At 32.8% G+C, this 14,512-nt stretch overlaps 1 protein-coding gene across 1 annotated transcript; it reads right to left on the reverse strand.

Annotated features, from left to right (window-relative positions):
* Positions 1–1,430: 1,430 nt before the first annotated feature.
* LOC124829065 (potassium channel SKOR) lies at positions 1,431–13,318 on the reverse strand. Its single transcript, XM_047302509.2, has 13 exons — positions 12,469–13,318; positions 9,886–10,110; positions 9,603–9,666; positions 8,415–8,754; positions 6,082–6,377; positions 4,979–5,059; positions 4,392–4,490; positions 3,846–4,067; positions 3,471–3,656; positions 3,243–3,318; positions 2,857–3,151; positions 2,338–2,459; positions 1,431–1,833 (listed from the first exon to the last, which is right to left on the reverse strand). The coding sequence occupies exons 1-13, from the start codon at positions 12,771–12,773 to the stop codon at positions 1,592–1,594; spliced, it is 2,553 nt and encodes an 850-aa protein (XP_047158465.1). The 5' UTR covers positions 12,774–13,318; the 3' UTR covers positions 1,431–1,591.
* Between the last annotated feature and the right edge of the window lie 1,194 nt (positions 13,319–14,512).

Consider the following 14,512-nt stretch of genomic DNA (forward strand, 5'->3'; position numbering starts at 1 on the left):
AAAATAATGTTTATGAGTAACATTTAGTACAAATTATTTGAAATAGTAGAAATAGAAAGAATTAAAAAATAATTAAAATAAAGAAGAAACATGTAAGTTATATAAAATAAAAAAATATAAATTTGATAAATTCTTTGGATAGACTTTTAATAAATATTTAAAAGAAATTAAGTTAATATATAAGATTATTGTTTTATCTTTGTAATTAAAATTAATATATTATTATTATTATTATTTAATATTGTTATTATTATTACTATTATATTAATAATAATAATATTATTATTATTATATTATATGACATATATATATATATATATATATATATATATATATATATATATATATATATATATATATATATATATATATATATATATATATAGGAGTGGGGAGGGGAACAAATTACAAGGAGGGGAAATCGGTTATTCGCTACACTGTAATTGGTTACGTGTTCGTGTAATCCTTTGGTGGAATCGATTCTATTTCCCTCTAGAATCGCTTACTTTTCAACGCGAAGTCTTTCATCTTCATCGTCAACCTCGAGCCCATTTCAATGATGCTGTGAGCTCAACCTCCAACTGATTTGGACACCTTGCACTCTGTCAGCTCATCCTCGATGCCATTTGGACGACTATGGACGCTGTCAGCTCCCTTGCAACTTGCATCATGAATTGATTCTCTCTTTTCCTGGAATCAATTCCAGGAGCATGCATGGAGTTTTCAGAACCTTGTCAATGCATTTTCTTTGAGGATAAAAAGGGTTTTTCACCCATATATACCCGCAAATCTCAGGGTATCAGTACAAATGGAAAAATCTGTGTATCATCTTCCGAATTCCTCCAAGCGAACGCAAATCCATCTCTCCAATACACATGAACAGTTAACTTCACCCGAGCGAACAGCGCGTTAATGCGACAAGAAAAACAAAAACATTTTGAGCCAATGACCTCATAAACAAGGTTTTTCTAATTAAATCAAATCCAGAAGATTGTAATTTAGTAGTCAATGGTTTAGTTTATGTCACAAGCTTTGGGTTGAACATCGTAAACATAAGTTAACTAAAACATTTAAAAACTCGATCAAGACTAAACGCGTAACGATTGAGGAGTTGGTGACAGTTTTTAATCAAGGTTTGATTTTATAGAACGTGATAAGTTATTTAAAGAAAAGTTATTGAATGCTTGCATTTTTTAATTAATGTATTCAACTTTTTAACGTTACCAGAATTCTACCAAATTCTAAATCTCAATTGTTGAGGAGTTACTATTTATATGTATACTGCATATAGGAGGGACCGATTAGTACAATAACACCCTAATCTTTGATATTATTCCAGCTGAACTCTGACGTGTGCTACACAACTAACAACTATTGAGCACTTCATCAGCACGAACTTCTTAGAATTGTACCACTAAAGCACATGCACATCATCAGCACATTATTTGATCTAAATCACTCGTCTGTATTTTGACAGTATAAACAATTATTGTGCGGTTAATAAGATCGAATTATGTGCTAATTTCTAGACGCATAACACATTAAGAGGCACTTTGTTTATATGGTTGTAAAGAGCCATTATATAGAGGCATTAATGTGTTTCATGGACTAAGTACAGCTTCTGATCATCCTTAATCATGTCCACATCAGTAATTTTACCACCATCTTCTGATAAAATACAAGAATCCCCAGAAAATTCTATTAGTTCTGCCGCTGATTTGATTAGCTCTTCGATGGAGTGTGGAATCCATAGTACAATTCCATGTCTTCTATTATCTTTCGGATCCCACGGGTGGAAAGGGAAGACTGTGCACTTCTTTGGGTGCATTTTATCTGAAAAAGATAGATGAAATTAAGGTTTTCAGCAATTGGTGATCTAGAGTCTTCAAAAATTAGAGATGGTCTGGCATAAGAACAAAAATAAATGCACATCAATTGGAACAATATTGTTTTTTAGTCTGCTAGCTCTTTATGGAAGAGGTAGAACTAGATGCATAACATTCATGTAATTGTTTTTCTTAAACATTATGTTTGATAGACAATGAAGTTAAGGAAGAATGATTAAGAGACAATAAAGTTAAGCAACTATAATAAAGTTAACCCCAAAATGTAAAATTTAACAAAGAAAACTAAGCAGAGAATTAAGAGAAAAAGTGTAAAACATTGCCAATATGTTAGGCTACATAATAATACATTTCAGTACATGTTATAAAATTTTCAGGCATTATCACTTTAGGGTGGAAGAATTAATCGATCTAAATTGCTAAGAAGCCTATTCTACCATACTTCCTATCCACCTCTTAGGAAAACTATAAAGGTTACGCAATATGTCAGTACCTGTAAATTCTTGGGAGGAATACGGGAATTCTAACAGTTGAGCAGATTTTGCATCTTCAAGCAACTTGATCAGATTCTTATTTCCACACATCCGGGCTTCATCAAGCGGGGTATTTCCCCATCTGTTTGTAATCAAATGAAAATGAAGGAAACTCTTTGTTATGCTATTTCGGCAAAATCATGAAAGGGAAAAAAGTACAAAAACTATATTATTGTGTAAGACTTGAAATTAGGGAAAACATGGCAGAAAAAGGAAAGACTGAAATCTATAGTTACTGCTAATAGAGGTCTCTGTTGAATTTATTCCATCTTGTTTATGCTAATGGTGTGAATAAAGAAACTAACTTATTCTATTATGGAGTTACATGTCTACAATATTACAGAGATGCATGCACCCGCGTAAAAATAAAGCCCGGTGCATTAGTGAACTAGGCCAGCCTTGAAAAGAATGAAAAGGTTCCCTAGCATCAAACACCAGTTATGGCATCATGAACCTGCAAAAAGAGTGATGAATGATACCTGTCTTTGGTAAAAACACTAGCTCCTGCTTCTAATAGCAACTTTGCCATGAAGTATAAACCTTCAGCTGCAGCTAAGTGAAGAGGGCTTCGGTAATCATAATCTTTTAAGTTAGGATCCATGCCATTGGATAAAAGTCTTTTAAGATAATCTGAATCTCCCCTTGCAACTGCTGTACACAAAAAACTACCAGCATTTTCGATCTTCATTGAGGCCCCTTCTTTAACAAGTAAAGAAGCAACCCGATCATTTCCATTCTTAACTGCTTCAAGTAAGGGCGTGTTGCCGAAGTTATCTATAAAATTAACAAATAGGGATGCCTGTGTCAGTTCGTCAGCCAAAATCTAAGTAATTACTCGTAGAAATTGAATAAGTTAGACAATTACCTTTAATATTGACATCTACACGTTCTTGAATAAGGAAAAATGTGATATCTTCATGTCCTCTGGACGCTGCAAGATGCTGTCGGAAAAACAAAACGGGGTTCATATCAGGAAAGTATTTCTTGTTACAGAATCCACATGCTGGTAAGTTATTATTTGCCAGAAACATCATAGATGAAGAGAAAGCAAAAAAAATTTGTAAGACATCATAAGAAGTTGCAAGGTCCTTACCAGTGGTGACCTTCCATCATAATCTGTTTTGTTGGGATCAGCCCCAGCTCGAATTAAGCCTTTGAGCTGATGTAGATCCCCATGAAAAGCTGCACTATTGACCTTCAAAGCAAGCTCAGCTTCTTGTTTTCCAATATGAAGTGTGATGTCTGACTCCAACTGCTTACCTCGAAAAGACTCTTTTCCCTATAAAATAAGAAAACAAATTAGGTGTCTCGTGATGAGAAATTAGTAAACCACAATCTTCAATGTGTAAGTTGATACATCCATTGCTCGTTCGACTATAGAGCAGCATAGAGTATTTTTAATTCATGTCAAAGTCAGAAACTACTAAAGGGAGGAGGATGCGAGACATAGCATATATGAAATTAGTACCTCTAGAAGGTTGTTTAATACTTTCCTTCCATCATAAAAGTATATGTCTAGGATATTTGTAAATGATTGTTTATCAAGTCGCAAGAGTCTACACAGTTCACAAACTCGGACAGTATATGGTTGAGGAATGTTGCAAAGAATAGATATTTCTCCAAATGAACTGTGACGCTGCAGAAGTGAAACAGTTTCTTCAGATCCATCTTCAGCTGTACCTACTTCCTCCTGCATTGAGACAGCTTTGGGCACTCAAAAACCAAAAAAATGAAATTTGTCTCTAGAATGTTCTTTACGAATCAGTTCTAAAATTCTAAGAAGCTTCCTGTATCATAGACTACTTTGCACATGAATATTTTGTCTTGTGGAAAATTTATAAGATTCTCGAGCCCTTTGTTAATGCCAATACTTTCTTAAAGTGATGAAATACAAAGTAAGAAAACGATATGCATATCAGCATGACTATATTAAGAAAATACCAGAAACCTCAACAGAAGAAAAATATAACAATTTAGCAATTGTAGAAGTGAATGTGGAAATATAAAATCATACCAGCACTCCATGACAGACAAAATATAGTTGATCTACAACATTTCCTTGTTGCATTATAACTTCCCCTGGAAGAAAGAACTCCTCATGGATCCTAATAACCTGAAAGATCAGAAGAACATAAACTATAATCACTTCAACATGACACACTAAGAAGATAATGGACGATAAAAAACACTCTCATTGTAGGTACATCTGGTCATAACAAAAATCCTAGTAAATATGATTATTTCAGTCAATTAGATATATTTTTTTCAGTTAGTATTTTCTTTCAATCAAGTCCTTCAAGGATGAAATTGTTGTTGATTACATAGATTGCAGAGAAAAAAGTAACTGGAATCTACAAAAAACTTAAAACACTGATAATAATACCCAGTTTACCAGAAGGACTAATGTTATGAGAATAAACATGTTCCAGTGCTAAAAGTCTATACAACAAAAAAATTACTTGCCAAATAAAAAACAGCGGGAAAGGGATGATTATATCAGTTTTCGTTTTAATTTGTAGATTATGGATAAAAGTACAAATGGGAAAAGAGAACTCTGTACGCAAAAAATACAGATAATATTAATTCCATAACGTTACTTACAATCTGGTTGATGAATTCTGCAGAGCATCCTTTAAAAAGAGAAACATTTTCGATGTATGGCAAGTATAATGTTTGGGATATCTGCAAAAGTATTCAGATCATTACATTATCCGAAATAAAAATGACGGAAATAATAAAATATGTCCTTCTCTAAAGGCATGATTCAAAGCTAGTACTAACTGCGTTATCATATTACGAGACTTGAGAATAAAAAACTCTTTATTTTATGTATATGCATCCAGTGCTCCAAAAAATGAACAAAATAGAATTAAAAATGTAAATGTTCAAATTCATGTTCTTTAAACAACACAGCAAAAATACTTACAAATGCCAAAAATTTCTAAACAGCACACTGACATAAAAATGTGGTCTACAACTCCAGCAGAAAATTTGCAGGGACAGAGTAGAGTCAAAAGAAATAAACATAAAATATGTTGCAAAAAGAAAAAAAAAAAGGAAAGAAATGAATAGATTAAAATGTAGAGCAAGCAACTTGAAAAGTGAATCTGTCCAACACTACAATAGGATCCCTATTAATTTTCTGAATTCACATTCACTGAAAAAGGAATATAGAATAATCACACTTTCATTTATCATAATTCATAACTGAATATCATCTATCATAATTCATAACTGAATAGCAGGAAAGAGGTTCAATATAGCGTGCCAGTCTCTTATAGCCTAAAATCTTATACTATCTGTGCTGGGAAAAAGTTGTCTGCAGATGTTTCCAACGTACATTATTAATTAAGAACTTGATGAAATGATAAATCATTTTGCACTAAACTGTTACTTTCAACACGAAACTGACATTTCAAATAGTATGTTATACATCTATTGTACATTTTCCTTCCTTACACGCTACCATATATACTTGTATACTGGTATATTTATCATAACTTTGACAACAGTTATCTAAACAGACAAAAAGTAAGAAGTTGATGCATAAAAACAAAACAAAATGTGAAGAAATGTCAAAAAACTTATAGAAGCAGGTGGGAAAACTATAAAATTGTAAGGTATTGAAACAAATGACCGTAATTACTAAAGTGACATCCATAATTGACCACATGAGGTTCAAAGTCGTTTTTTTCTCTTATTACCTTAGCTCGAATAGAAATAGGGATATCCTGAATGACAGCAGCCTCAGTGTAGCTACTCTCATACTGTAAGCGTACATGGCCCTTAATTTGTTCACGGATATCCCTTCCAAGCTTATTTCTGTTCATATATTTCAATAGGTCTGTCATCTTGTCTCTAAACTTTTCAGTCTTTGACCCCTTGACTATCAAAGCTGTCATGTTACCAATCAAATAGGCACCGAGAATCATATCAAATGAAACGTATATCATTATGAATATCATCTCCCTCAAATTTACTGCATGTATATCTCCATAGCCTGTGCAAGAAAAGGTCACAAACATGATTCATTCAGGGAAATTTAAAAAGATAATATACATTTTGAAAAAAATCTGCAGATATCTATGCAAAAATTCGTTGATCTAGAATTTATAACCGTTTAAAATTGTTAGTCCTTTTAGATTTGGTGATGAATGTAATGTTTTTTTAACAAGTGAAAATTTTGTTTTCTAGTTTGAATATATTGCATGTATTTAAATTACCTTTACAATTTATAATTGATTTAAGGCACCAAGAGATTGTTACGAAGTACTAATCAACTTTATTAATAACTTATCCTCGTCGGAAACTGATTAAGCACCTTGTAATTGAGCGCAATGGAGTCATGAGGTGAGCACAAGGTGACCTATTAATTGTAATTTATTTGCTGAAATTTCTTGATATTTGTTTAATTTGATTTATTTAAATAAGTTTATTTTGATTAATTTATTTGAAATCCCTGAACAACCTTTCAACTAAAACTTAATAGCTGATTTTTCATTGAATCTCAAAATTGATTTGGTAAGATTTTGAAATTTATTAATTCCTTCGTTACAAATTGAGAGAAAAACTTGAAATCAAATTATTCTGTATTAAATAAAATTCAGATAATTTTTCTGTTTTATTTTTATTAGAGTCAAGCTTTATTGGAGAAAGAATCACTCTCCAATGTTTTAAGGTATCACAAACATGTTTTTATGAAGTTATGCTAAAACAATGTAAACTAACGACTACATACAGTAGCACCCTACTTGGGAAACTAGCTATTACCACAGACAAGTCTAAAAGTACTAAAAATATTACTTATTGTGCTGGGCATTCCATGAATTAAGGAGACTATTTGTTTCTTATCCAGATGTCATTCAAACTGTAAGCAAAAGGCACTCCTAAAGATTCTAACAACTGATGCGGAGAAAAAGTATTGAACGGTTTTATCTTTGTAATATCCTTTGTTTTTCCGAATTGCTGACAGCTTTATACTTGCAAATTTACTCTACAGAATTGAAATGTTGTCTTTCTTCAAAACTAGAAGCAATATTTTTAAGAAAAAAGGAAGAATTTGGGAAGCTTTCTAAGAACTTTCTTTTAATCAAGGATTACTCTATTTCAAGGAGTGGGGATAGAGTAGAGGGATGCTTTTGTCGCGTCACTAGGAGAAAGAAACCTCCATAAGATATGCCTTAAGCTAGGGTGGAGGAGGATTTTGTTGAAATCCTTGAAAGCAAAATGTGTCGATGAACTTTTGCTTACAAGTATCCAGGGATATCCAGGGACACAGAAGAGTTTCTGACTATTGTTCGTCCATATTTATTCATTACCAGCCTATAAAAGCTTCAACAGATGCAGAAAAGGTAATAGCGATAGCAGATATCTGCTATGGTTCACCAGTTCAGTAATCTCATAGCACCACAAGTACTTTTGAGGTAACAACTTCGGGTGCTTTATAGATTTGACCGGTGACAAAACTGTTGAGGTTCTGTGGCTTTATTTTCAAAAGCAACAACCATCAAGCAACCGTGACAAGTTTATCAGTATGGTTGACCAACAACAACATTGACCAAACCTTATCCTGCCAGCAAGGGTTGTTGTTACAGTGATTGAACCGTCCAATTGGACTCTAACATACGAAATTATCACTAAATCTATTTAACTGGATAAGATCTCTTTTTTCATTGTTTTCAGCTTGCTCGTTCTATTTATATACAGTTAGAAAGAGTCCTAACATACGAGTTTATCACTAAATCTATTTAATTGGATAAGATTTTTTTCTAATTGTTTCTCCTTCAGCGTGTTTAGTTTTATTTTTGTACAACTAGAAAGGGTGCAAAAAAAGACTCATTGATCAACAGTGTCTCAGGGATTTTTCAAAATTTGAATTTTACTATCAATTGCCTAAACACAACCCTCCGCTTCACTCCGAGTTGGACCGGCTTTGTTAACTTTGACCACATACCATGACATAGGCAGAATTACAATAACTAATAAAGAACAACAAACTGAACCGATTTTGCTGAATGAATAAGATAAAAAAACGTACCAACTGTTGCCATAGTAACAATAGCGAAATACAGAGATGTTGTGTAGCGCTTCCAAAGATCAATTTCTCTGAAATGCGAATAACTATAGTCACCCAATTTTAAACTTCCTATCCATGTGTATCCTTCTTGTGATTCCGGTAGAGTAGTAGCCAAAAAGTAGAAAATGCAGGCTGCTGTATGGGTGCAGTAGAGTTCGACTACTATCAGTTTCACAATCCTGGTAGTAATGTAATTGACGCGTATGTCCTTCTCCAACTTGTGGAAAAAATCTGTGACTTTCCGCACCCGGTATAATCTGATCCACAAAAGGTACCTCACTTCCTCTCTTCGTCCACAAGCCTGTCAATAAAAAGTTATGCTAGTCTGTTAACATTTTAGTATATCAACTGCATTTTCTGTTCTGGTAACGTCTAAAACCAGCCAATATTAGTCTCGTGTCTTAGCTGAGTTGCACAGTGAGTTATACCAGCTCACATTTAATAACAGGATTCACAACTTCTTGTGCAGCAAAGTGATGTAAACATGACTAAATATACACTTAAGTCCCAAAACTTGTGAAGTGAGGAGGCATTCTAAATTCCATCAACGTAATTGACTTGCAAAGCGGTTAGATACAAAACAGAAACACAAGCAAAGGGCAATGGTTCGTGTACCATTGCTATGAGGGACAAACTACCTATATTACGTTCCGAAAGACAAATCAATTATTCGTAAGTACCAAAGTTCCATTACCATGAAAGAAACAAAAAGCTAAAAGAGAAAAGGCTATTTGTCTTTTCAATTTCTAGTACCGAGACAGAAAATCAGGATGCTTCGGAATTTTACTGTGGAGTTTTAATAAATGACAACTTGGGTGTTTTCGCGGTTTAACCAATAGCTGGCAAATCCTAAGAACAGTTAACCAACAGTGTAAAATAAAAGTTACATGGAAGTTAAGGACAAGTAAAAAGAAGGTAAAGTATTAACACTTGTCATTTAAATGCAAACCGAAAAATATGCTAGAACCCCTGAAAAACTACCACGAAATGTATACATGCATCATAAAACACTAACATAAGCGATGTGATTACGAACTTTGCTGGTGGATCAAATGAATTGTTAGAGAGCGTCACACTATTGACCAAAACAATTCAAGATAAGTAATATAGATACTCAAGAAATTTGGGTTTATCTGGAAGAAGTATAACCTTGAAGATGACGTCCCATGGCATACACCCAAGAAGATCGAATATGAAGTCAGATTTTAGATACCTACATGAAGAGATACATGTAAGACATAAGTCAACTAAAAAAATGTCACCCACACAAATAAGATATTTGTAACCAATTGCGGATTTTCTCAAAGACCAGAGCCATAGTTATACAGGAGCACACTAGAAACTGATGTTAGATAATAGTCATAAACAGATCGGTAATCATGACATGAAGAAGAACATCATCAAAGAGAAGAAAAAAGAAGTAAAAGTTTACCGCAGAGCTATAGGTGTTCGCTTGTAGACCATACGGTAGGTCTGGCTGTCTCTGTAAGCAACAAAGAATTGCAAGAAAATGTCGACGAGAAAAGCTAGTTGTCCAATGATGTCCAGAATAAAGAGATTCTCAGGCAAGCCACGAAAAAATCCAAACTCCATTGGGGTGAAGAAGGATGAATACACTGCCCATAGCAATATGAATTTTGTCCATGCCCGGTACCACCTATAGTGCCCATCACCATAAGCATCAAACAATTTAGTCTTACATTACTATCAGTACTTGTCTTAAGTGAGAGAGCACACTCTATTATCCAACAAAGAAATGTGTATCGAAAATATGAAGCAAGTTCATCAAGTAGTTCGGTTACCAGTATCAGTAATACTTAATTACTTTAATTCATTCGCGCAAGCGAGTTATCTTGCTCAAAAGATGAAACGTGAGACTCTAATATCTGATTACTTCTAACTTCAAAATCTTTTTTTCTTATTAATAATTTCAAATATCATCAATATTCTTAAGTAATTTTCAAACGTGATTAATTTTGTTAGAAAATTTATTTTGAACTTGCCAAATATTCTCACAGCTTGACGTTTGAGTAGTTCTATAAAGCTTAGGAAACTTCTCTCTGGGGACAAAAGATCGGCCTTATTTAGCTCTCCTTCCGGATTTCCGCACCAAATAAAAACCCCCGAATATATATATACACACACACCCATCAAATTTGCGTACTAAATAGTATTGTTTTCAAATATTTAAACTATGTCTGGTGGAGACAAAACTGAGATATCAAAATATGACATAAATAATTAAATAGCATGAATGTCATGTCAGTGTTAACATGAAGTGGTTGTCAAAAATGACAGTTGATTATTATTCCCTTGTAAATTGAATTGAAAATTTTGTTGACAGTGTATAATTTGACAGTATATTATTTTAATAAATTAAATTAACTATATGTACATATATATTAAATGAAAATTTAATATATATTGTTATACAGTCAAGATTTGTTATTCTTAAGAAAAAAAAGTGAATTTTTTTTTTAATACTGTGGTTGTACACAGGTGAGTTTCTAAAGAATATAGACCGTCCAAGTGTAAAATGTGAGTCACTTGATGCCCACAGCTTGATGAGAAATTAATAAAAATGAAAAGTATATAAAAATATTTTTTTAAAAATATAAAAAATGTAAACTATGACTAATGAAGTAGATGATTGTGATAAGATGGGACAACTAAGCAAAATCACATGAATTACGGACCCAGCCAGCACATGCCGCGTGTGGCGGGAGAGAAATGAACCTTCATTTCAAACTTGCCTCCATCTAATCGAACCTAAATACATCTCACGTGTTCTCTTTCAACACAACCACCATACCCTACACCCTCTAAATAGATCACTGCTGTCTGATCAAATTGATGGAATCATGTACCAACAAGATTCAGGCCTACCCATCTGTTGAAGCCCGTACCGTATCTATTTCTTAACATTTTGTGTCTTTAACTCAGCACGTTTATTTTGATTTTACTAATGCAGATATTATTGCACTTTATATTTTATTACTAAGTTAATTTTGTTTGTTAGTTTTATTTGCATCTCTCAAACATCCAGCATTTAGAAAAAAAAATATTTAAAATATAACGAGTACGTTTACATAAAATTCTCTTTTAGAAGAAAAGATTAATTTATCTCTGAAAAGTAAAATTTAATTCATGCATGATTTAATTTTTAAAATTTAGGTCATATTAATTTTCCAAAATTTTATTTTTTTATTTTATGCACATACAAAGGGAAGAAATATTTTATTTTTCATAAATAGTTATTACTTTTGAAAAAAATTAATATAATAGAGTCTCAGGTTCATATAAATGTCGCAATACAGTTAACTTTTTTCTTAAAATATCAAATATAAAGTTAGTAAATAAATTAACATACAACACTAAAATTAGAAAAATATACTATATATGTTTAATATTATCATTAATATATATCTTAAAATTTATTAACTTTTATACCTTATAAGTTATATATATTAAGAGATGGTACACACATACATTCAACTTTTAAAATAATAAGGATAAAAAATCTCAAAAGTTAAATATCATTGCAAAACGAGGGAAAATTATTAATAGTTCAATTAATAATACAGCTGAAATATTTATTTCATTCCTGTAATTTTTTATTTAAAATTGTGTCCATCTGATAAAAATGGTATCACTTCCTATACTTCTATAAAAGTTTATTTCTTTCATCTGTCTTTTTAAAAGTTCAATAACATATGTATTATTATGTTTAGTATACCTTTCATTTTCACAACACTTAAAATAATCTAAACATATATTTATCGTGTTAAATTGAAAAACAATCAAAGTTAAATAAAAAGCAGTAATTAGGGGGAAAATGTTAAATTTATTATTATTTTCTGGCAAACAATTTTGAAGGGGAGGGAGGGAGGAAGTAATAAATAAACAATGATCGTCATGATTAAATCCATAAACACTCAATAACCAGTAAATCATTCATAAATTAATCTAATCCTGATTCAAAGGAAGAAAGAGAGGAAGTTGAAGCAAACGGAACCTGTTATCAGGATGAATGACGAAGTCCTCGGAGAAGCCACAGATTCCATGGAAAAGAGCTTGGCGACTGAACTTGCTCCATCTTGAGTTGAGTTCCAACTCATTCTCTATCAGATTGAACCGGCTCCCTCTCGAAGATTTCAATCGGTCCCGCAGGTCCTGCACCTCGTACTCTTTCTCATCGGAAGACGACGACGACGAAGACAACGACCGCGAATGAGAAAGCGGTGTCGAAGATGACGTCGTTTGCCTCCCTTCCTCTTCCTCTTCCTTTGACGCCGCCTTCACATTCTTCTTCCCCGTCATTTTCAAAAGAAAAAAAAAGGGAATAGAAACTCTCAGGCAACTGCTACTACTATTATTATTATTATTATTCAGAGATGTCAATTTGGCTTTGAACTAACGGTTTACATTTCCTAATTGATCTACGACGTCACTTTGTAGTGTATGTATATGGTTGCGATGAAGGTGACGCGGCGGCTGAAGAAGGCCACAAATGTTGGAAATGGAAGTTAATAGGTCACGGGAGATAACAGAGATGGATGTGGATTCATCACGGGGAGAAAGAAAGGGTTTATGTTGTGGCTATGGCGTGCAAATAACAAAAATGACGGTTATGAAAAAGACTTAAGGATCGAAATTAAGAGTGAGAGAGGTAAGGTTCTTCAATTTCCCGCACAGGGTGGACGCACTCCCTTATATACACCACCAAGGGCTGTCACATTCGAAAATTAAATAGAAAAAATACTAATAATATACCCTTAATATCTTTTTAGTAAAAAATAATCATTATGAAAACCCCAATGAGGTAAACTCTTTCTATTTTTTTCCGCTGAATTCTGGATTTAAAAAATAATGTTAATTGAACGTAGATGGTTGGGACAAAAATTGTGTCACATCTTGAAGTTATTTTGTGCGATTATTTTATGAATTTTGCTTGCTGTGGTTGAGTAGGATTGGGTTGTAAATGTGGTCACGAGTGATTGAAGATAGCGGCTGATAAACATGGCCGCCCATAGACGGTTGTCCACGGCTCCACGTGGGGTTTTCGTATGTCAAATACTTTACAAGATAAATGACATGTTATTGATTCATGGTTTTAGATTATTGACATTTCAACCAAAACAGAGCTTCATGTCGTAATGACAATTAATTATATAGTTTTTTCATTAATCAACACAACATGTGTCTTGTCTAGTAAATTGTGTGCTGTAAACATTGTTGACTTTTTATTTTGTGTTGGGACACCATCATTCTTATTACGTTGTGTAAGATAATCAAACTTATCGAAATCGATTTTCTACCTACATATACTAAAAGAAAAGGTTTGAATTCGTCATGAAAAGTTTTGCAAAACTAGACTCTAAATGGCCAACAATATTCACGTAGTTTCTTTTGATGAAACTCTAGAGGGTACGTAAAAGCAGAATCTGTGGATGAGTTGATACTTTAAACAAAATTGTGAAGTGCCTTTGCGCTTGGAAAACACAATTTATGCATGAATTGATACTTTAAACATCTAGTGGCTACTGGAGAAATTTAGTGGCAGGCATCCAGTTGCACTGCCACGTAGTCGCACGCATAATTATGTACTACAATTCTACACCAATCTTCAAAGTCATTTCATGGTTTAATAACGTGAACATTTTAACAATATAATAAACACTCAAATTTCACATTTTTTTTTCATTCGTTCTTTAACATTGCTATTTTCTTTTCTTTTCTTATTGTTTTGGTAGCATATTATTGAGAATTACATAATTGAAAAATAACATCTTTAAACGAAAACACATTCATAAATCAAATCACAAATTTAAATAAAAACATATACATATATAAATAATTGATTTTTTCTCACTACGAAGTTGTTCCAGACCCACCTTACAGAAGAAAAACAACTACAGTTATCATTCGCTTTTTCTTCACACAATTTATTATAATTTATTACATGTTTTACTTTTTCTTTATACCTTTTTGTCTTATTCTCAGCCTTCTCAGCTTGAGGTGGACGTAATCACTGTCTCCTCACAGAACATTATTATAAA

Source organism: Vigna umbellata, chromosome 1 (assembly GCF_029865625.1).
Source record: "Vigna umbellata cultivar VRB3 chromosome 1, Vumbellata_1.0, whole genome shotgun sequence".
NCBI lineage: Eukaryota > Viridiplantae > Streptophyta > Magnoliopsida > Fabales > Fabaceae > Vigna > Vigna umbellata.

Excerpts from the sequence above, each read along its gene's own strand:
- LOC124829065 (XM_047302509.2), bottom strand. The coding sequence starts at position 12,773 with ATGACGGGGAAGAAGAATGTGAAGGCGGCGTCAAAGGAAGAGGAAGAG. Across the intron at positions 9,667-9,885 it reads CGAACACCTATAGCTCTGCG|GTATCTAAAATCTGACTTCA; the intron begins GTAAACTTTTAC and ends CTCTTCATGTAG. Across the intron at positions 3,319-3,470 it reads ATGATGGAAGGTCACCACTG|CATCTTGCAGCGTCCAGAGG; the intron begins GTAAGGACCTTG and ends TTTTTCCGACAG.